The following is a 23813-nucleotide window of genomic DNA, read 5'->3' as shown; positions in this document are numbered from 1 at the left end:
CAGCACTAACATCACGCTAAACTGTAAACATATAGAAAAACTGAAACTGATCCGTCAGGTCCTGCGTGTCACAACTAACACGTGCAAAATAGAATTAAAATAAAAAATGAACTGTGTGAAACTGAACACTCACATCATTTCCAAAAAGCTTGCTCATCAGCTGATGCACTATAAACGTACACGCAGATTTCTATCAGCCCTTACCAGGCGTTCATACACAACACTCTCCTCATAAACTTGCTCCAAATGCTCTTCAGATGCTCTCTGAACATTTATCCATGTTTTCTGGCAGGGCTCCCAGTAAAGCGTCTCTGGGAGACAACAGCTTCCCCGCCCTGATATCCAGCTGTTTCCGCTCTGAGACGTTTAAAGTCGTAATGGTTTCTCTGACAGCAGTGCAGAACTCGGCTCAGCGGTCTGCTGGACCCACCACATTACTGTTTGTTTCAATACGGTCATAACAGTTTAAGTAAAAATACCAGATGTTTTAAATATCACTGGTGTCCAGCATAGAGCTCTCCTTTAGCAGCTGTAGCCAGTCAGCAGCCTGTCACACACACACTAACAGCAGGCCGTGTAGGAGGAGAACAGAGTGAAGGACACAGCACCTCCACACTTTCACCCCCCCGCGGGTTCAGCCCAGCACCACATGTGTAGTATAAATGTGTGGGGGGTGAACAGAGTGAAGCTCTGGAAATGAATTATTTTATATGTTCTTCACCGAAAATGAGCAAAGGCCCAGAATCTGAGGATGAAATAATAATAATAAATCACATTATTTTTTCTTTTGGTAAACATTGAAAATGAGTCCCACAGACCTGAACAGCACACACGGGTTAAGATCTACATTCCTGCTCTATGTTATGGATGTCCTGGAACTGAATCGGGCACTGCTGGACTGAGTTGAGTAAAGGCTGATACTGAGGTTGCCTGATCTGGACTGGCCGGCCTGGGACAGGACCCCGTCAAGCTGATTTTAATTTAAGTAATTGTGCATCTTTGTGTGAACGTATATGTCTGTCTGCCCTGTGATGGACTGCTGACCTGACCAGGGTGTATCCTGCCTCCCGGTGTGTGTGTGTGTGTGTGTGTATGTGTGTGCATCTTTGTGTTTGTCTGTTTGTTGGTTTGTTTATTTTTGTACTGAAATGCTTGATAAGAACACCCTGACCCCTCGCCCCCCCCCTGGATCTGCATCAGTAGCTGCTGATTTAAGGCCAGTACGTCACTAGTAGTTGGTCACTCTTGCTGAGACTTACTAAGAGAGTAGAGGTGAGGCTTGCGGTCGGTGAAGTATTCGCTCAGGTCAGTCTCAGGCTGCCGAGCGTGCTTCTCCTCGTACTTCCCGGTCCGAGGGTTCCGGTGCCGGAAGATGAAATGCACCTTGTAAGTACTGCCGCATTTGTCTGGACCGAACATGATGCTGTATGGGGTGACGTCACTGAACTGGCTCTAAAATCATTTTGCAAAAGGAAAAGAATAAACAAACGACGATGTGTTCGCCTGTATCCTAACTGGGAAACGTTGGGGAAATAGAGCCACACAGTTTTACGCTGTGGTTTGGGTCTTTGGGAGCTACAAAGCTTACAACCTATACCCCCAGTTAACGGGGTGCAAACTGCAGGTGTAAATCACTACATGCCCAAAACTCAGTAGACATCAGATTATCATACCAAACGGAGATCATCCGAATGAGTGAGCAACTTCATGTAGGCTCCGCCGCAGTCGATCCCCTTTTGGAAGTGAACCTCATACCTGTGAAGAATCCACAGTCATACATTCAGCCGAGGAGCCTGTATGAATACGGGGGAAGGTAATAAATGAAGACTGGCTGAAACGGCTCACTGCAGAAGGAGGGGTTTGTCTCTGAAGTGATGCACCGTGCGAAGGTACGCGGCTATAGCGTGATGGCGACCTGGAGATTTGAGCACAAGGCCCTTGTTTCCTAGTAGCACTTGCTTCTCGGGCTCCTCCACAACCCACCCTCCTAAACGGAAACATGAGAGCAACACGCCTCCTTTCGCTTCACTGCTTCAGTGTTATTACCATCAAACAGTCTCACACAAGCTTTTCACGTCACCGAGACGCTGCGGTGGAAAAGCCACACTTACCATCGTATTTATGAACGTCAGCATCGTCCTCCTTCACCGCCCGGGACAGCACCCACCTTCTTCACCATGAACACAGAGCGTTAACATATGACACGAGCAAAGTAATGATGACCGATACCTTCAAACACTTCCGTCGTAGGAAGGACGTTACCTGTCCAGCGAGTCCGCATCAAACGTTTCTGCGAAATAGGCCTGAGCTGGAGCGCCGACAGACCGGTACACACCCTGACAGCCGGGAAAAGGTCGGAAAACGTGATCTTAACAACCCTTAATAACCCTTATTGTTATTAATTATTATTATTATTAGTGGTAGTAGTGATAGTCAGAGGTAGGAACAGTAGAGGACTGCGAATATTATAATGATATGGCAAACGTCTGCGCGCCCGTCCTGTGACCGTCGCGCTTCCCGTTATTCTAGTATTTCCACAAATATAAACTCCTGTGTGATGATAAAGCGCAGCACCCGGCTCGACTGGCCGCTTTACGCGTCTTACAACTGGTCATAGTTACAAACATCCAGAGCCTCTAAGCTGACAGGATTAATAAGGCACTGCCAAAAATACCAAACTGAGGCCAAGAGTTATAATACACTTAACTTGAGGCCTCAATATATTAATTTGAGGCCACACTTTATTAAAAAACCTCAGAGTTCTCAATACAGACAAACTGACTACATAGTTTATAAGATGACATCCCAAAATAACACTTGGCCATGACTCAGTAAGGCATGATCTTGTTCCCATGCCTTACTAAGCCGTGGCCACGACTTAATTATCTCATTCCTACACCTTACTAAATTGTGGCTTCGCATTAGGATCGTGTTAATGGAGCCACACCTGGACACTTTATTTCAGCACCAGTATCTGCACCGTATTTATTCAGCTCTTACCTGCGCCTCCTCGTTACTGCACTGCCTTTTTATCTCAGGATAATCGTTTTGATTACTTTTAGTCGTACGTGTGACTGCAGATGAGCTTCTGTATTTATTCTTCGTTTTGTTTTATGTTGTTTCACCCTTTTTATTATTACTGTCCTGTGTGACTGAAACTGGCTGATCGTTCAGGATCAATAAAGTATTCATCCCTCCATCGGTTTATTTAGAGACTCTTATTCGTCCCACAAACGGGGAAACGTCACCTCCGCATTTAACCCACCCGTGCAGTGAAACACCACATACACAGTAGTGAGCACACACACACACTAGGGGGCGGTGAGCGCACTTGCCCGGAGCGGCGGGCAGCCCAATCCGCAGTGCCCGGGGAGGAGTTGGGAGTCAGGTGTCTGTATAGTAAGGCAGGAGAAAGAGATAATAAAGATGTGGCCACGACTTAGTAAGACATGGGAACAAAATTATTAAATCATGGCCACGCTTTAGTAAGGCATGGGAATGAAATCCTAATGCATGGCTTCAACTTAGTAAGGCATCTCGTTCCCACACCTTACTAAATTGTGGCCACACATTAGGACCTTGTTCCCACACATTAATACTGCGCTGTTCTTTTATTCAGTCCTTGTTTATACAGGACAGCTGGCGGCGCTGCAGAGTAAGAATTTTATTGTGTCTGTTCCTCTTTGCAGATGACAAAGTCTTGAATCGTGGACTGTGATTGATTAATTATTATTATTATTAATACATTATTATTTGATTATATATGATTATGAATCATCAAACGTTCAGCTATGATTAGACTGATGGCTGATAAGACTTTTGTTTGACTGATCGATTTGGAGTCATGACAGACTGACCTGGTCCTCCTGGGTGGGACTGAAAGCCAAACAGAGACACAGACCCGAGAGCAGGCTGACCATGTCTGCTCCACGGAGGACCGAGCTCGGCTCAGCCTGCGGGGCACAGCAGACCGTTTTCTGAGCAGCTCTTCTTCTCAAGCCTGTCCTGAGAATCCCCTTCACTTGCCCCCTGACCTGTCTGCCCCCCCTGACCTGTCTGCCCCCCCGTCCTGAGTCTTGGTGTATCTGGTTCTTTGTTCTTTAGGCCTGTTCTGCTCGCTTGTCCTCCGGGCTTTAGCCTCCTCTGCCTTGTTCTGCAGCAGCTTCCTGCTCAAGCTTATTAAAGGTGGACTTTGGTCAGGAGCTCATTCACGGACACTCTGAGGAAACTTGCAGTCAATTTTGCTGACTAAACATCCGAACCGGGCCACCTTCCCGAATCCACGAATTTACCGAGCAATTCTCGGCCGTTCTCGATGAACATTCAGCCATTAAAACAGACCCGGTTCGGTTAAATGCGCTTCGCTTTGTTTCCAGACGACGGACTGCAGGCCGCCTCAGTTTCTGCAGCGAAGCGAGAGCAGGAGCCGCGGTTCGAGCCTCGCCACAGACGCTGGCGAGGCGCAGCGGCCGAGAGGCGCCACTGCGGGGACACGACGGGGACGCTCAAAAGTCCCGCCCTTCAGGGGAAAAGAGCCAATCAGCTTGCTCGGTACACCGCGAGCCGGGAAAGTCCCCCGGCGTTGTTGATATCTGCGCATGCGCAATAGCCAGAACAACTCGCAAACGCATGTTTTTGTGCTTTATTTCCCCCAAAATCCACAAACTACTTACGAGGTTTTTCTCAGATTTTTATGGAGCCCCGCTGTTGACATCCTGCATAAATACAAATAATGCGTGGCCACGACTTAGTCAAGCGCGGGAATGAGATCCTAATGTGTGGCCACAACTTAGTAAACTGTGATCTCGTTCCCACGCCTTACTAAGTCATGGCCACGACTTAATCATCAAGGCCACGCATTATTTTTTATTTATACAGGAAACTTTAAAGTTTCGAGCTGTTCCGTCTGCCCCGTTGGCACAGAGAGGACTCCGGGCCCGCATGGCTGTAAATATTTGCCAGATGAACTTTCCTATGAGGACTTTAATAACATTCTCATCTCAGGCGCTTTTCAGTGGCCCACAATGACTTATTAAACTAGAATTCAGCCATGCCCGTGTAAACAGTCTCATCCGGCTTGTTTCCGTGTGAAATGGTGGTGATGGGAACCTGTTTTCTTATGTAATGTTGAAAATGGTCAAATGGTCGTTCATCTGAATCCGAACCGCAGAATCTACAAACTGCTCTGAATGACTTTGTTCACATTTTAATTATTTGTTTATGCAGAATTGTGAACATTTCGTGGGTTTTCCCACTAACCCTAACCCTAACTTATTATTTTGTGTCAATTAAAATGATAAAAGCAAACTTCCGTCCTTGAGGCAGTGATTTTCAGCTCCTGGGGACCCTGTCCGGCTCAATAGGTCCAGCTCCTGAATGGCCCAGCGAGTAGCTGATGAGCTGGATGAGGTGAGTTTGGGAAGGAAATCAATAAAACTGTGCTGGACAGTGGGCGGCCAGGCCTGGAGCTGATAACCGCTCTCCCAAGGTACAAACAGTGATGTACTCTGAAATGTACAGCGTGGTCCTTATCGGGGAATGCCACGGATTTAAAAAGTCAAGATGTACACAGAGCGGATTGGTGTGAAAGAGAAACTCAGAACTGCTCGCAGTGCTGGTGATAGGAACCAGGCGTTCACCTCTAAAAGCTCCTCACAGAAAGTTCCTACAGTAAATGGTTATCTGTACTCGGTCTAATCTCCGAGATATTATTTTACATTTATTAAATTTTATTACATATTACTACATTTATTTTACAATTTGCATTTATTTCATGCAGTTACTGAATACTTTCCCTTCCCTTGGTCAGGTAAATTCGGCTAGACAAACCAAAATATACCCTGGAGAATAAGAGGTAAATAAACTAATGCAAATACTGTAACCGCAGAATTGTTGATGTCAACATTGGACTTTTATTTTGAAGAGCACGTCTGCCCGCACTGCGCGCAGCTCTGCTGGTGGGAGCGGTGCTGAGCGCTGGTCGAGGCGGGCGCGGGAGGATCTCTGAGGCGGTGAGATATTTGGCTAAACTGGCTGATCCTGCGTGGTACATTTAGCTTTCGCGGGTTGGATTGAAGTGGCTGTTAAATAATCCGGGACCCGGTCCGTGCAGACGGCCCGCGGCGTCGCTCCCGAAGCCTGGAACACGGGCCGTTTAGCAAGCTAGCTCGTTAGCCTGAGAGCTAACTCAGCTAGTTGGAACTGGTTAGCCGCGCGGCTAACGCAGCGGAGCTGGGTGAAGAGCGGGGCCCGCGGCGCCCGGCGGAGAGCGCAGTGAAGTCCGGCCGTAGTGTTTTAGCGTTACCGAGCTGGGAGAGGCGGCTGCTGGTCTTCGCGGACCCGCTTCTCTCGGAGCTGTCAGATACGCGGTAATGTTGGCCGGGAGCCTTCGCGTTAGCCTGCGCGCTAGCCGGCTGGGTGGAGGCTGGACGCTCCGCTTCCTCAATCCGGCTTCAAGTAACTTCGCCAGCCAGCCGACCGGCTTCCCAACTGCGACGACTTTCCGCGTAATATCTGCTTTAATATGCTGGATAAACCGGAGTGAATTCCTCGAGTAAAACACGGCGCTAAGTTAACTAAACTAACTGAGTTTGTGCTTAAGGTGCTCTAACTAATTATTACTAATTATTTATCTAACTAACTGTCCAACCAACTAACTAATTATTTATCTAACTAACTGTCCAACCAACTAACTAACTCTCCAACCAACTAACTATCTAACCAACCAACTAACTAACTAATTATGTATCTAACTAACTGTCCAACCAACTAACTATCTAACCAACCAACCAACTAACTAACTAATTTTGTATCTACCTAACTGTCCAACCAATTAACAAACTATTTATTTATCTAACTATCTCTCCAACCAACTAACTATCTAACTAATTATTTAACTAACTGTCCAACTAAATATCTAACTAATTATTTATCTAACTAACTGTCCAACCAACTAACAATCTAACTAATTATCTAACTAACTTTCTAACTAACCAACCAACTAACTAATTATCTAACTAACTAATTATGTATCTGACTAACTGTCCAACCAATTAACAAACTATTTATTTATCTAACTATCTGTCCAACTAACAATCTAACTAATTATCTAACTAACCAACCAACTAACTAGTTAACTATCTAACTCTCCAAGCAACTAACTAACCTAACCAACTAACTATCTAACCAACTAACCTAACCAACTATCTACCCAGCTAACTTACTGAGTGTTGTTTGTTGTCGACGTGATTTGAGAAATCAGAGTTTAGACTAATAATAACGTGCTGAACAGCGTTGGACCTGTCAGAATGATGACCTGGGGGTCGTGGGCTGGAGGTCAGGGAACCAGCCCTGTGACCGTAAGGTCTCCGGTTTGATCCCCAGGGCCGACAGTCCATGACTGAGGTGTCTTTGATCAAGACACCTAACCCCCAACTGCTCCCCGAGTGCCATGGATTGGGCTGCCCACTGCTCCGGGCAAGAGTGCTCACTGCTCACTAGTGTGTGTGTGGTGTTTCACTTCACGGATGGGTTAAATCCGGAGGTGGAATTTCCCCGTTTGTGGGATTAAAAGCATCACTTAACTAATCGTTATTAAAGCTGTTGGCTTCCGTGTTCATGTTTCAGATGTCAGGCGTGTGAATGAGAGTGAAACACCGTTTCTGGTCTGTGCAGCGTATGTAGAGCACAGCGTGTGGTGTTGGTTTATTTGAGCTCAGGCTGTGTCTGTGGTCACTTTGGAGCTACTAAGTATCAACAGCTACAAAGCAAGAAGGTTAATCAGCCAGTTTGGCTGCTTTAAATACTTAGATTTGTATTTTTACTAATAATAAAAAACGTAGTTATTTCTATGGCAGTTAAGTGTGAGCTGAAACGGCATTTTCATAACGGGTTAAAACTGCACTTGACTGACTCGGGTCTCCTTATGCGCTGTAGGTGTCCCTGCTGGTGTGGACTGAAGAAGGATGCAGACGATAAAGTGCGTTGTGGTTGGCGATGGGGCTGTGGGGAAAACATGCCTCCTCATCTCGTACACCACCAACGCTTTCCCGGAGGAGTACATCCCCACCGTGTTCGACAACTACAGCGCTCAGATGAGTGTGGATGGTCGCACGGTCAGCCTCAACCTCTGGGACACAGCGGGGCAGGAAGAGTATGACCGCCTGCGCACGCTTTCCTACCCACAGACCAACGTCTTCATCATCTGCTTCTCCATCGGCAGCCCCTCCTCATATGCTAACGTTCGACACAAGTGGCATCCCGAGGTTTCACACCACTGCCCCAGCGTGCCCATCCTCCTCGTGGGCACCAAGAAGGATCTGCGCTCTGACAGCGAAACCGTGAAGAAGCTGAAGGAGCAGAACCTGGCTCCTACCACCCACCAGCAGGGCAGCGCGCTGGCCAAACAGATTAACGCGGTTAAGTATTTGGAGTGCTCAGCGCTGCTCCAGGAAGGTGTCAGAGAAGTGTTTGCGGAGGCGGTGCGTGCCGTGCTTTACCCAGTCACCAAAAAGAATTCCAAGAAGTGCGTGCTTTTGTAGTCGCTTTGCTTCCCCAGGAGACTGCCAGTGGAAATGGACACGCAGCAGTCGGTGGACAGACATACCTTGGATGATCCTGGTGCCGATAGCCATTTTTCCTGCTTCACGTCTTTTTTTAACCACTGTCCGTATTGTTTTTGGCTTCCTGATTTGTGTTTTGCAGCCACCAAAGTATGCGCTCTTCGCTGTAACTGAAGCATTCGCTCCTGATTTTTAAACCACTTTTTTTTTTCTGGCCTCCTTCCTCGTCTCGGAACGATGTGGTTGTCAAGATCGCTTGCACTTACCTCAGTGACTGTGGAAAACGGAAACGCAACATAAATGGAAATATTCCGCTAATAAAGTATAAAGCAATACACACGAGGTTGGTTGAGGTTCTGACCTGTTGGCCCGGTGGTGGAGGATGACAGTCCCCTGAACTGGCAGTGATTTACTTGAGCAGCAGTGATTTACTTGAGGAGAAAAGCACAGCTCTTCCTTCTGTCTGACGTGACACTTTGTCCACATTCATATCTGTTTTTTATTATACTCAGAAATCCAGCTCTGATCGTCACCCAGTGCACAAACAACGTGCCAGTGAGAAAAGACCGCTGAGTGACCCGGGCTCGATTGGCAATAAGCCACGATCTTGATTCTTAACTAAATACCTGAGATTGAGCTTCTGTTCCAGAACCTTTTCGACATGTATTGTATTTCATAACTGCCAGTGTAACATCCAGAAAATCATCATATTAGCTGGGTCAGGTCTCAGCCTGGTGTGATGGTCTTGTAAACTATGTGCCTTATCCAAAGGGTCACGGCAGGTTTGGGCTACACGGAAGGCTGTAACTGTATGGAGGCAGCGTGACAGTACATGGCACAGCCAAGTCTAGTCTTGTCAGAATGAGTGTACTGTTATCAGACTCTCTTAAATCTGTAGCCCGGACTTCCCTGTTGCCTTTTTTTCATTTATGCATAAAAAAAAAAAAAAAATACCCATAAAGATCTATGGAACGCCTTACTGACACACCTGCAGTGACCTTGTGAGCTTAATTCTAAATGCCTGATCTATTTCTAAAGTTAGTCTGTTGTACTTAAAGTCCCTGCCGGTCCTTTTATAAATATCTGAAGCTTCCCGATGTCATTGCCTCATTACGGTGCCTCCCGTGTGCCCTCTGCGTACGAGTGGGCATGTTTCAGTAACAGCCGCAGTGGGACAGACGAACAAAACCATGAAAGTAAATGGAGCGTTTGTCCCCTGTGCCCGGAGGCTGAGCACCAGGCATCCGGGCCGCTCCGGTCAGAACCCTCAGTGTCTAGCGCAGTGTCATCCCTGTGACGCATTGCTGGAGGACTGAGTGGATGTTCTATACATTTTACAGTTAACAGCAAATCGTACGTGCCCAGCACTTGCAGCCGGTTTAGTCACAGGCATTATCCCCCATATGGTGGAACTGTTCGCATGCGTTATTAAATATCTGCATAAAGCTGCAACATTCACTTCTTGAGGAAAAGGAGAGGAATATTCTTGTTGCTGCAGTTTCTGTGAGATGATCATAACTGACATGTTACTTTTGGGCTATGAAGCATATGAACACCAGCTGTTTTAAGGAGTTTTTACTGACTCATTGGAGATGCCGACTCTTGATCGAGATATCGGTAAACGACTTTGCCGTGCATGTGCAGAACGCTTTCCAGATACCGATCTCACCATGTTGACTATTCAGAACACACATAACTGGACTGGTCTCTGCCTAACACGGATAATAAGAGCATATGAATGCAGGAACGTTATTTTTGTGCCTTTTGTTTTATACTCTGAAGTGTTTGATACCTGTGGGCTGTGGAGCCGGAGTTCACGGTGACTGCCTTAAAAAGAAACAGGTGAATCTGCCTTTTGTAACCACAATCAGCTTCATTGTCTGGTTTGGATTATTTTTTTTTCCCCAAACTTCCTTAATCTGCTTCTCCCGGTGCAGACGGTGATTTACTATTGGGCAAACTACATAAGCTCAACCGTAAGTCAGTGTTGTGCATCTGAGAGGCGAGTCTGAGCGTAATGTGGTTGTGATGATGGCTGCTGCCTTTCGGTTTTAATCAGCTGGAAATGTGGCGCCTGTACGCCTTCACATGTGTGATCGCCATCTCGGGTTTTGTAGCAGAAACAAATGCAAAACTGACATGACTGAACTCTGGTGTGGTTTGAATGCTGAAGGCGCACCTAGTTTCCTTTTTAAAATCGTGCTAAAAAGCTGGTGCACATTTCTGTATGTGACAAGGTCTCGGGGTTATTGTAACGGTTAGACCTGCATTTCGACTCTTAATAGCTTTTATTTTACAATTTTACTTTTGATTTTTTTGTCTACAAAACAGCCAAAGAGTGCCTTTGGATGCAAAGATGTCAGATTTCTCTCACTGAGTAAATGGATCTGCTCTTTTGTGAGCATTTTAAAAAGAAAAAGTAAATATCTTTATAAGCCATTCTTTATTTTTTGCTTTATTGGATAGAATACCACAAAAACCAAATCCACTGATGGGTCTGTTATTGTCATGGAGGTGTTTGTGAGAGAAAAGCCCTCAGAACTGAAAACTGTGGAAAGGATGAGTGAGAGCGACTCGTCTGTCGGTGAACCATTCCTTGTTATTTCTTTCCCTTCTTCACTGTAATGCTGTCAGAATTGAACAGACGAGGCCTCAGGCTGCCTCTGTCTGCCTGCTATGGTGTATGGTACTACATTTATACACTGGGAACTTGATTTTTTGGAAATTTGTCATTTGTATAAATGAACTAACAGTGTATGATTTTAAATTATGCTAAATAAAATTATAATTTACGATTGATTTATGAGCCGTGGTGCTTCCTTCACCTTCCTGCCTTCGCCGGCGTCCTTGTACGTGTGATGGTGGTGAATGACTCACTTTTTTGTCGAGCTCAGAGGAAAAACACCCGGCCGTGGGCAAGAAGTCGGAGTGGAAAGGAGTGACTGCGAAGATGGAAAGAGGAAACCAATCAGTAAGCGGGACGGCGTTTTGTTGCTGACATGCCAGAGTGCAGACCGCGTTCGTGCCCTTACTTAAGCAGGTTTCCGCTGCTCCTGCGCACAAGCCACAACAAAAGGAGGTGATATGCATCACTGCTTGCAGCACAGCGGCCTGCAGGCTCCACTGCAGCTCACACTCTCACCTTAACTGCACTCTTGTGTGTTAAAGGCGATGATCTGCTCTCTGCTCTTTCCTTTCATGGTTACAGCTAAGCTGCAGTTTCTCTCCTAACAACACAAGTGACTTAAAAAGTCAAATCAAAGTTATTTGTAGCGCTTTTTACTGATGATGTCACAAAGCAGCTTCACAGAATTCCAGTAAAGACAGAGTTTTAACAGGAATGTAAAACCCCCAGGTGAGCAAGCCAGGGGGGCAACAGTGGCAAGGAGAACCTCCCTCAGAGCTGAGGAGGAAACCTTGGGAGGAACCAAGGCTCACCAGGGGGGACCCGTCCTCCTCTGGTCAGACTACCTACAGAGTTATTATACTACTAATATTAATAGCAGTAGTAATAGTGGTAGTAATAGCTGGGAGTCCATGAGAACATCAACGTAGGGTGGGCAGCTGGTCCAAGGCAGGTGGCGGTAGCTGGGCGTGGGCAGCTGGTCTGAAGTGGGCAGCAGGAGGGCTCGACAGTCAGTCGTCCTTCAGTGTCCGGCCGGACAGGTGGGCGGTCGTTTACTTGGAAAAACACAGGGAGATGGAAAACGGCTTGTGATCAGTTAATGCTGATGATTTTAACAAGAATCTTCATGCTGCTCTTTTAAGAAGTGCAGCGATGGAAAGCCACTGACTCAGATCTGGGCTATGAATTGAATCCGATTCATAGTTACTAATGGCTATAGCAGTGATACAATCCTGTCCCCACACTTGACACCAGGGGGAAAGCAGGAAAAGGAAAACTGTAGTACTTTGGACTTGAGGACTCCAGTGACACGTCCACATAAGCAGTTTTTTTGCAGAAGAGCTCTGTTTAAGAGGACTTGTAATCATTTGCCAAGACCTCTCTGTTGAGATCACCTGACTATGTGGTGTAAGAATGAGATCCTGGAATAATTTCCATAATCTTTATATTCCACTAGATGGCAATACAGCATTTCTTTGCTATCACCCAACATGGTATCCTAGAGACTGTTTGCCTCACATCATCTCGAGGGACGCCTTGTTGTTAGAGGCCGCTGGTAACCAACTCTTCGCTGCATGACCAATCCTGAATGGCTGAAACTCTCCTCGCTCTCTCCTCCCGCCACCGCTACACTTTTCTGGAGTCAGGAATGTTTGTGCTCCTCATTATCAGTCAAGAAGCAAACCATAAGTCCTGTCACTTCAGGAGACATTTCAGATCCTGAAAAACGTACGTGACCTTTAAGCCCCACTGTAGCGCTGGCCCGAGTGATCCTCGACACCCTTGAGAAGTATGAGTGCAATTACTCTGCGAGAGCGCCTCCCCGATGGAATAGATTCATGAATTCAGCGCAGGAGTGAATATTGGAGTCGTTCGGCTGCTACTTCAGGACAGTCCAACACAGGCCCACTTTAATTACCCTTTGTTGTGAAATGAGACGCTGTGATTAGTGGGTTGAGGTTTAATTTTGCCGTAATGAAGGATTACTCCTGGGCGGAGAAGAAACGTTCACCACGGGAGCAGCAGAGACCAGTTAGTCTAAACCGGCACAACGTCAGAGCTGTGTGTGGAGCTACGACCCCGAAAGGCTTTGCCCAGGAGGTAAAGCACTGATGTGTTTTTAGATAATTGTTTTGTTCTTCTTGTTACTGTCTACCATCCTTTAAAATGCCTTTAGTGAGGTTTAAAACTCCGTGTGCGTAAAAATTAAAGTGTCTCCCCCACTGAACTGAACTGAACTGACTTCTGCCCTGTTTTCCTGTACAGGTCATGCTTTTCAAGGCTCTGAATGGGTTTGACTGAGATGGGCAGTTCACTTTATTAGAAACCCTGACCTCATAAGGCCTCGGTTGAAAGAGTGTAGCCAGGGAGTGGATTAAACGGCCTTGGGGAGGGGAGAGGCGGGGAGGGGGGTGTGGTGGGGTGGATGCTCAAATATTTGGGACCTTCCACTGCAGATGTGAACATTACATGAAAGAAAAGCCATTGAATATAATTCAGTCAGCGAAGAAATGGTGCCGCCCACGTTTCATGTCATTGCCGACTCGGTTTGGTTTGGCAGTAAAAGAGAAAACTGTGTTTCACATCTCACAGAAAAGCACTTGCTTAATTTTACGCTTCAGGTCTTGGTTTTGTTTCTTTGTTTTGTTTACAGTTTACAGGCTTTGCAAGACCCTGATCCACCCCTGACAGTAGCCCATGCAGTCTCAACTGCTTCTCAGCGCTTTATTAACGGTCAATTTTGACCATTGGGCCTCTCAGGAATGGAGAGATGGATGTGTATACACAAATACACACACACACACACACACACACACACACACACACACACCTCGGCATCCCTCCAGAAGAGCTGGAGGAGGTGGCGGAGGAGAGGGAGGCCTGGGCCTCTTTGCTTAGGCTGCTGCCCCCGCGACCCGACTCGGATAAGCGGTGGAGGATGGATGGATGTGTGTGTATATATATATATATATATATATATATATATATATATATATATATATTATATATATATATATATATATCCATCCATACATGTTATGTACTGTTATGTGTTGTATTCTATATACAGTGAACATGTTTGGGTAGTTAACAACTCTCAGTGCAACACAGACACCCAGCATCACCTACTTAGCCTGGTAAACTCATAGAGGCTGATCACCAGAATGATCACCACCCAAAATATCTGGTCAACAGCGTATCTGAAACAATCATCAACGATCAACGATGATCAACGATGAACAGATCGGGAGCAGGATAGAAAGCGGCTGATGAATCGTGCATGATAACACATGGGCCACCGTATGTACACCTACAGTGGACCTATAGGGCAGAAGTAGACCTACTGCAGTGGCCAGTGAGTGGAGGGACAAGGTTTCTAACAGTGTTGGGCTGAGTAAGTGAAGCAGAGCGTGCTCAGCCTGGATAATGAGATGAACCACATGTAAACAGCCTCTTGTGTCCCTGAATCTCGAGCAACTGCAGAATTATGATGAAGCCCAAGGAATTACAAGCAGACTTTTTTTTCCTCTTCTCTTCATTCCACATTTGTCTTGAGACTCTTTCTGCAGGAATCATTTGTTTGGTCTCATTTATATTTCATACCCCGTGTCAGAACCAGGCAGCGAGCTAAAATGCTAAAATGCTTTCTGTTTTCCAAGTTCCGAACTTGAACTTGAGGACAGATAAATAATAAAACAATGGCATCTTTGACATGTCTAGAGTATTTATGGCTGATTTTTAAGTATTTATTGGAAGCTCATCTGAATATTCATGCTTATTTGAATATCTAGCCTTTGTGATGGAAGGCGTTCTTTGAATTTTTACTTCCATCAGCATTTTTTCCCTCCTTGCAAAGTGGTGTCGAGGCCTGGTTTCGGCTGACTGACGGTGCTTGACTGCAGTGGATTAAAGTCTAGAGGAGCTCCTCTCACAGTGCTCCTGACGCAGTCGTGCGTCGTTATGCTTCTTTTCGGGTGTCTGTTCAGTTTTAATTACTTTCAGTTTCGAAACTAGCTGGCAGTGACGGTGCTGGGCGACGGGCCTGGTGATGTTCAAGAGGAGCTTCTTTTTACTCGAGTCTCTTCACTGCTGGCCCTTTCCTTTTAGAGACATGTTGGCTGGAGATCACAGTCATCTCTCCATCTGCGTCATGCAGCTGCAAAATAAATAAATCAATCAATAAAGTAAACTCAATCAACTGTAGCTCCTTTTGAACTGAACTGCTTTGCTTCCCAAGTTTCACATACTTACAGCAACTGGAGTGTCGGAGACACAAAAGGCCTCGAAAACTCAGCCAGTCTACACGTCTGACTCTCTGGCCAGATACGGCGTCCCAAGACTTTCCCATATTAGGCCCTCAGAGCAGCAGTTGTTGTCTTGGAGTTTTTGGTCTGTCTAAGATGGATTTCCAGCCCCGTGTTTTAGCGCCTCGCTGCAGCGCTGCTCTCCTCTCCTACCAGCTGAACATTTATGGGCCTGAGCTTGAAGAATGTTCCCCAAGGCCGAGCCATTTTCTTCACAGTCAAAATAAAGTTAGAATATGGCATAAATCATTAAAATTAGTGTCTGTCTTTAATGCTGGGATGTTATTCAAGCAATACTAGGAGGCTGTTCCCACTGGTGGACAGTAACTGAGTAACTGAGTAAATGTAATTAGTTTCTGTACTTTAGTATTTTTGGTGTATCTGTACTGAAGTTTCTCCGTTCTGGGCGACTTTCTCCTTTCACTCCACTACATTTCAGAGTCTAATATCCGACTTTTTCCTCCTACATTTTGAGAAATCTGTCGTTCCTTTTGGTTTCTGTGTGTATAAAAACGTAACATGTCAAAACGAAAGAAGCGCAAAGCCAGAGCACCAATCAGGGCCCAGCGGTCACTTTGTTTAGAGCTGGTTTTGACCTGTTGGTCATACCGACCCAGTGCAGCACGCGGTTCAACGTCAGCGCAGCAGCGTAAAACTTTGGGAGAGTCTGTTCAACATAAATGATGAACTAACCTAACTTTGTGTAAATAGAGCTCAATATAGAAATATGTCCACATATGCAGTCGAGACTGACGCGGCTTTTTTCTGAATTTCTACAAACACCATTTCATTTTATAGTAAATGAGTTTGGGCTGGTTTATGTTTATGAACAGACGCCTACAGATCAACATAGTAAAGGAGCTCATCTGTGATCCTGAGTTTAAAGCCAGTTTTTATTTTGTTGTGTTCGTTACTTGCATGTCAACAATAATGACTGCAGTTATCAACAGTAACTGGTCAGTACAGGTTTTCCATCCTGTAGAAAGGGGATCCAGAGGCTTGAGTTGGATTCTACAGTACTGTGTAACCAATTATATTTAATTTCATATTTAATCCAGTCAAAATAGCCATTAAGTACAAGTTATTCACTTTCCAATGTCAATAAAAGCAAAAAACATGGTTAACAGGTAACATGAAGCCTCAACAACTCGATATCACATTTTTCAGTTATTAGTCTTTAGTCCATTAAATTAGTCCAATGTTTGCCTTTATTACAGCTTCCATTCTGTTTGGGAAACTTGTTTTCAGGATTTCAAAAACATTTGCAAGGCTATTTTATTTCACACTACCAAAGTTCAGTCTTAGAAGTTGGTTGCATTTCCTGCCTCTCATGATCCAATTAATACTAATACACTGAGTGATGCTGAGGTCTGGACTCTTGGGAGGCCAGTCCACTATTCTGAGGACACCAGCAGTATATTTTGTTTTATTTTCTACCTATTGTCTTTTCTCACATCCTTTCACACCCATAATGTTGAGCTCTCACAGAAACACCTGGATGGAGGATTTTCTCTCATCACTCGAGGTTGAAAGTTTAAAGTCCTTCTTATCTGATGGTGACAGTTTGGTGGTCTACCAGGTCCACAGGTGACGCACATGAGAATCAACGTCTTACACCTGTATTTCACAAACACAGGCTGTATTTGTGAGAGAGAGGGCATGTAGGATTATGACTGGGCAGAAGTTCCATCTTAAATGGTGCTGTGCCGTTTAAAGTTGAATGAAGTGAATAAAAAAAAAAGACTTCAGCTTCAGTAGTTGACGTAATCCCCTCCAGTGCTCTAGACTTTGAGTGTTTAAACATAACATCATGACCACCTCCTCGTTTCTTTATCAGCTCCACTGACCGTATAGCTGCACTCTGTAGTTCTACAGTTACAGACTGTAGTCCATCTGTTTCTCTGATACTCTGTTACCCTGTTCTTCAGTGGTCAGGACCCCCATGGACCCTCACAGAGCAGGCTGATCGGGATATGCATCTTTATAGTTAACCATTCGTCTGATGACAATGTTATTATGTTGAAATATCCACATTTCTGGGTCATTTTTGAGCCAAACACTTTCTCTGGGTCCTATAGGTTAAAGGATTGTTGACCGCCCAATGGCCTCTCCATATATAGTCCTAGAATGGCCTCTGGTCCTTCTCACTCTTGCAGTTTTAGCTTGAGTTTCTAGAGAAAGACAAACATCTTAAAGGGGTTCAATTTACAGCCAGGAATACCAATGAAACCTTCACAGCATATGGCTCTGCAGTTTAGTCTTTCAGAAGTAATTCAGTCAGGGGTTCTAGTGCATGTCTGAGACGCTTTTGGGAGGCTGCAGTGGGAACAGTGACCATCGCAGCTGAATTGACCCCATATTTCTTTCTATTTCTCATGTGCTGCAGTGGAACTTGTATAGTGGGGCTACATCCACACAGTCTGTAGACACATAACCTCTCTTCAGTGGCGTGAGCATAGAGGAGCAGCTGGAGCCCCTGCGGGCCCCTGTGGCTGCGTGCAGGTGGAGAACTGGGGCCCATTGCTTTAGAATCATTCAGCTGTTAATTGTGCTGGGGCATGGAGTGACGGTCAGGGAGCTGTCAGCCGAAATGGTGATGCGAAAAGGGGAATGAATTCAGTGTTTACAGCTCATTTCAATGCTGCACTTTTTGCACACAGATATTATTTCTGTGAGGACCAAATATCTTAAAAGTTTATGCATCAAAAATGCCGAAAGTTAAAACCCTTTCTTATTAGCGGGCTCAGCTATTTCAGTCAAAACCAAACAGGTTCATGAAACAATCGTACATCCATGTCAGTTCCGTAGACAGTAGAATGAGTCGGACCGCAGAGCTCAGTGACTCAGTGTGGTTGTAAAATAATGCACATCTTTCCAATAAGCCACTTTATCACGTTTCAGCTCAGCTCCAGCTGCTCCAGTGGACTGTTGGTGCAGTTGCTAAGAACTGGAAACATCTAATAGCCATGACAGAGACGCATCAGCAAAATCACTGTCCTCAGAGGCAGCTTCCTCTGCTTTGTTCCAAACTGCCTCCAGCAGCAACATGAGCACAAGAAGTGTTTGTCAGGAGCTTCATGGACTGGGTTTCCACGGCTGAGCAGTCGCACACAAGCCTCACATCACCAATGCGCAGTGGCAGACGTCTGCTGGAGTAGATGATTCCTCTACAGAGCTGGGCTTGGCGGAATGCTTCTTTAAAGTCTGGTTGTAGAGGAATATGGGCTTTGGGCAACAACAACAACAACAATAATAATAAAATTAATAATAATAATGTTAATGATAATGTGAGTGTAGCAAAGACTTGTCTTTGCCAAGTTCTTGTCTTAACCTCTTATTCTCCAGGCTATATTTTGGTTTGTCCATCTGAATTTTCGTGACCAAATCATGAGGCAAATTATTCAGTAACTGCATGAAATAATTGTAAATTTTTATTAATTAATTAATTTATTTATTTGTGTTGTTCTCTAAAAGTGATGTTTCCAGAGCAGATCACTGAAGAGACGCCGTCTGTTTATAGTTTAGAGCCCAGATTTGGGGAAAAACGGGTCGACTTTCAGTAGAAAAACAAACTGAGTTCAGCTTCTTTTATTATAAGGGTTTAAAATGACGTCACCGTCTATTAGACTGGAGAGAAGAGCTACAGCCTCACACGACGCCCAGCTTCTGAATGGAGCTTATGGAGTATGAACGTTATGGAGAACATGACCAAGCGCGGTTTGGGACCACCGGTGGTCTTGGGGAGTTAAAGAGGTTACACTGGAGTTTGTATTTTTCTATTTTGAAACATGTTTTTTAAATCTATTATTATTATTATTATTATTATTATTATTAGCCGTGCACTGTTCATGCTGTATTAACTTAAAACACCTTCAAGCTGGGAAAAGAGTGTAAGGCTAAAGCTAGGCTAAATCTAATAAATTTATATGAGCCACACAATTTTAAGAAATAATATTATAGGCATGTGACCTTCATGATATATTATTATTATTGTTGTTGTTGTTAATAATGGAGAAAACTTTGGGCCGGCATGGTGGGTAGCGCTGTCGCCCCACAGCGAGGAGGGCCTGGGTTTGAGTCCCTGGCTGGGTGACCAGGGTCCTCTCTGTGTGGAGGGTTCATGTTCTCCCCGTGTCTGCCTGGGTTTCCTCTGGGTTTGGTTCATTGAGTTTGGCCTGCGTGGAGCCCTGACCCCAACCGCATTGAGCATCTTGAACTGGATGAACTGGAACACAGAGTGTGAGCAAAGTGATATCACCAACATCAGCGCCCAACCTCACTACTGCTCTCGTGACTGGACAGAAGCTAATCTTGGCAACCGCGTTCCAAAATGTCCCACTGCCCATTGATTTGGACTGAGATTCAACAAGCACATATGGATGTGATGTCCATTCGCCCACATACCGTAAACCATGTAGTGCATCAGAAACATTGGCTACACTTTACCTTAGGGCAGCGTTTATAAGGCTGCATGACGTTTGACTTAAACCTACACCAGCGTTTATAAAGACGTATTCCAACGAGGCTGCTCGTTTGTCCACTCCTATGGATGATGACTGATATTTTCTGAAGTTGTATCATGAGACTTTTTTGGGTAAAAAGACATAACAGGTCATAACAACTCACTATAGCTCAGTGTATATCATATCACAACAATGTGACAGCTTCAGTTTTATAAGCTAAATGAACTTTATAATGCTTCATCTAAGGGCCACAGTGCTATCTGTTGTCACAATTTGGCTTTAATAATAATAATGATAATAATAATGATGATGATGATGATGGGTATTATTTGGGTGCCTGGCTTTCTTGGCTCTGTGTGTGTGGCTCTGGTATAAGTGTAAATCACAGCAGTGCTGCTGTGGTTTAACACGTATCACTGTCACTGTTGGTTTGGTCAACCACCTAAAAATATCCGGCCAAGAGCAGCTCTGTGGTCAGAAACTCACCACTTAAGAAGAACTAGAGGATGGCGAACACAAACTGTGCGTTAGCAGATTTGCTACAGCAAAGTGGAGGGTTTCAACAAGGCAGGGGTTTCTAATAAAGTGGCCATCAAATGTAGTTCTCCTCCTTTTAATCATGGAGAGTTGACATTTTTCCATGTCATCTTCTCACTGCAGAGAGAGAGAGAGAGAGATACGGTCAGGTCCAAAAATATTTGGATGTCAACAAATATTAGCTCTCGACAGCGCACTGGAGCTGAAATACCAGCTCAAAGTATTGATTTTCACTGATAATCATTTAATTGAAGGGATTTATATGCCAATGGGGTGGTTGGTATATTAATTACAACCATTTTTATACACAGACCCCCATTTTTAGTGGCTCAAACGTAGTTGAGAGTTGGCTGCTCAGGTGTTCCATAGCCAGGTGTGTGTTATTCCCTCATTACTCCACTGAGAAGTGAGGCTGATTTCAAGTGTGACATTTCCATTCAGAGGCTGTTGCTGTTAACTCTTAATATGAGGTCTGAAAACCTGTCGCTATCATAAGATTAAAACAGACCCATCAGAGGACCTGGAACACCGCGGATAACAAGTGAAGAATTACAGATTAGAGTTTTTCCAAAAACATCAAAGCATCCTGTACAATTCTGGAACGACGACTTATGGACTGACGAGGGAAGATTAACATAATAACAGAACGACGTGATAATGTACAAGAATGACTGGAAGTGGCTGCCAATAGAACCGATTCCTGGTATTTATTGATGATGTGTCTGCTGACCAAAGCTGCAAGACTGACTGCTGCTTGGATAGATGCAGTGCTTTATAGTCCTGATGGACGGTGGCCTCATTCCAGCTCTCCGCACTTCTTTAAGCCCCAGGATGCTGTGGGAGAAAACCAAAAGAACAGTAACTTTGCCGATGTTGGAATATTTATGGACCTGGCTGTACATATTCAGACAATGAACACATTATGGGTGTAAATCTCTGACCTCACGTCGATTGATTTCAGCTCTGTACAAAACTATTCAGAGCATATCTAGAATATGTAATATCTATTATTATGGTACTGAATACACAAAAGCAGCTGGAGGAACTATTTACTCACGAGCATCGAAACTGATTTCAGACCTGGAGCTTGCGGCATTCGCTCTCTGTAACTAGCGCTGCCCAGTGATTGGCCTGGGCATCTTCTCTTCCTCAATGTCCCAATTAGCAGCTAACCTTCCTGTTGTGATGCCCTCCAGTCCGAGCTGTCAGGTCGGTGACGAAGAGTGCTTAGAAAGCAAACAGTGCTCTCTCGCCTCTCTGTGTTCCTGCAGTGCCTCCGCCTCGGCTGATGATTTGTGGAGGCTGCTAAACAAAGCACTAGGCCCTTCCTGCAAAAGCTGTCAGCTCTCGCACTGAGGAAAAGGTTACGAGGCAATTTGGCACGACTAGTAATCGGACGCCCTTTTGCCCAAACAGAATAAAAAGAATAACTGCCTTGGCCTGAATGCGTCTCGCAGCCTCTATAAGTTCAGCACATCCAGAAGACCTGGCCAGCTGGCAGATTTATGCATCAGTGAAAAAAGCGCCCTGAGTTTGAAGTGATCTTTAAATCCCTGTATTTTTCTCCTGCTGAAGTTAATCCCTGTTTCAGGAAACACTGACAGCGTTGGAGTCTTGAGCGCAATTAACGGCAGAGATTGGCCGGTTCTTTAAAGAAACACGTTAAACCAGGTGGAAAATGCATTCTGAGTGTGAGCCAGGCAACAAACAGCTTATCCCCCGGCTTTGCCATTTTAGGGTGACAAGCTTTTGATTAATGCTTACAACACTGCTTTTCAATCCCCCGGGTGGGTCGCCGAGGATTAATGGATGGTCGCCGGAATGCAATTTCTTATGGCCTAAATGGGCGTCAGTCATGGCAAGGCTACAAGTGATATAATGACAGTGTCGCCCATGCAAAAACAGAACAACACACACTGTTCTGTAGAGCTGGATGCTGCATACGCCCTGTGGTCCCAGCACACAGCTGTATGCTCAGGTTTAAACTCCCCTGATCAAGTGACGTGTTGATATTCTAAGTGAGAATATGTTAAGACTTCATCTGTGAGGTACTTAAATTCGGCATTTCCCCTTTAACATATTGGAAAATACAATACATAAAAAATAATGTGCCACAACTTTTGCACAGGCCACATTTTATGTTTTATTGCTTTATTTAATGACATTTTATTTTTCATTTTTTCAATCTGTTGAATTCAGCAAGTAAACAGTAGGACGTGTAACTTAGTTTTACTTAGAACATCAATCAATTTTACCAAGGACAGCTGAACTTTTGCACACAGCTGCATACAGTCTTCAGTCGCTCCTGCAGTCTGTAGTTTATAGTGTAGCGTCCAGTGCACAAAAATAATCATGTACTGAGTACCATTTAGGTCACATGACCACCAGGCAGTAATATCTATGGGTTTGTCCTCCTGAAATGACCGCACTGCATGACATTTTTTTCCAGTTCAATTTTGGATTATCTATCCAGAGCAGTCTGTCCTCTGAGTGTATTTAGGACTGCTTTACCATCACTCTGCCTCCTCCCTGTGTAGCCATTGATTGATTACAGTCAGTGGGATGGGATGGCAAATTATTTAAGGATGACAGTTATTTAAAGTATTGAAATGCTACAGTTTTTTGTTAAAATTGAAAGAAGTGGCATCACTGAGCTGAGCTGAGCTGAGCTGAGCTGAGCTGAGCTGAGCTGAGCTGAGCGTGCACTGCTTTGAGTCACCCTTTAAAGCCTGAAATAATAATGTAAATATCAGGGTGTCGGGCTGGATATTGCGGGAATTTTTCAGACCACGTCGTATGTCTTAACATATTAACTTCCCACAGTCTCAAAAACAAGGCACAGCTGGATGTTTGGGTCTCAAATGCAAAATCAACACTATAATGTTGAAGATATGATGACCATAGTAGTTAATTCACTCACATCCTCTGAAGACGCTCCTTCACCAGGTTTAGACTGAGCTCTCGCTGAATTCTCTGTTAATGCGTTCTCAATCATCGGATTCATTCCCTCGGGGTCTGAAGCACAATGCAACTACTTATTTCCACCAGAGAGGTCTCCAGATCCCCCAAATGCACATAATGTATTTTTAAATGAAGATTTTCTGCCTCTTTTGAGCAGCAGGGTGGCGTGGTGGGCGTCGCTGTCGCCTCAGAGCAAGAAGGGCCTGGGTTCGATTCTCCAGCCCGGTGACCAGCGTCCTTTCTGTCTGCATGTTCTCCCCGTGTCTGTGTGGGTCACGATTTTCCAAAAACCCAGCGCTACCACTTGGGATTTTTCCTGTGTTCAGACTTATTGAACGTTGCTACAGCACTTTTGTGGATG

General features: G+C 44.9%; 2 protein-coding genes across 6 annotated transcripts in view; one reads left to right on the top strand and one right to left on the bottom strand.

Annotated features, from left to right (window-relative positions):
• Nucleotides 1-4035, bottom strand: part of si:ch211-274f20.2 (calnexin) — an 11818-nt gene extending 7783 nt beyond the window's left edge. The window contains exons 1-6 of one of the 4 annotated variants that reach the window (XR_005130516.1): nt 3858-4035; nt 2263-2336; nt 2112-2170; nt 1846-1987; nt 1674-1755; nt 1260-1452 (exon numbers count right to left, since the gene is read on the bottom strand). Coding sequence is in view for 1 of the 4 variants with exons in the window: in XM_037540286.1 (XP_037396183.1) it covers nt 1260-1452; nt 1674-1755; nt 1846-1987; nt 2112-2170; nt 2263-2336; nt 3858-3920 (613 nt within the window). In the remaining 3 variants the exon portion in view is untranslated. The remainder of the gene's footprint in view (nt 1-1259; nt 1453-1673; nt 1756-1845; nt 1988-2111; nt 2171-2262; nt 2337-3857) is intronic. The other 3 variants (XR_005130517.1, XR_005130518.1, XM_037540286.1) reach the window with 3 other exon arrangements.
• A 1889-nt stretch (nt 4036-5924) lies between these two features.
• rhogd (ras homolog gene family, member Gd) lies at nt 5925-11360 on the top strand. Of its 2 annotated transcripts, none has more exons than XM_017723530.2 (2): nt 5925-6011; nt 7936-11360. In XM_017723530.2, exon 2 carries the CDS (start codon nt 7965-7967, stop codon nt 8538-8540), a length of 576 nt encoding a protein of 191 aa, XP_017579019.1. In that variant the 5' UTR covers nt 5925-6011; nt 7936-7964; the 3' UTR covers nt 8541-11360. The 2 variants fall into 2 exon arrangements, with proteins under 2 accessions (XP_017579019.1, XP_037396586.1); XM_037540689.1 differs by lacking the exon at nt 5925-6011 and adding an exon at nt 7595-7774.
• Nucleotides 11361-23813: the final 12453 nt, after the last annotated feature.

The sequence above is a fragment of the Pygocentrus nattereri genome, chromosome 8, assembly GCF_015220715.1.
Source record: "Pygocentrus nattereri isolate fPygNat1 chromosome 8, fPygNat1.pri, whole genome shotgun sequence".
In the NCBI taxonomy this organism is placed as follows: Eukaryota; Metazoa; Chordata; class Actinopteri; order Characiformes; family Serrasalmidae; genus Pygocentrus; species Pygocentrus nattereri.
The sequence above is the reverse complement of the archived record's forward strand: the minus strand, read 5'-3'. Positions and strand labels throughout refer to the sequence as shown.

Coding starts and splice junctions, on each gene's coding strand:
- rhogd (XM_017723530.2), top strand. CDS start 7,965: ATGCAGACGATAAAGTGCGTTGTGGTTGGCGATGGGGCTGTGGGGAAA.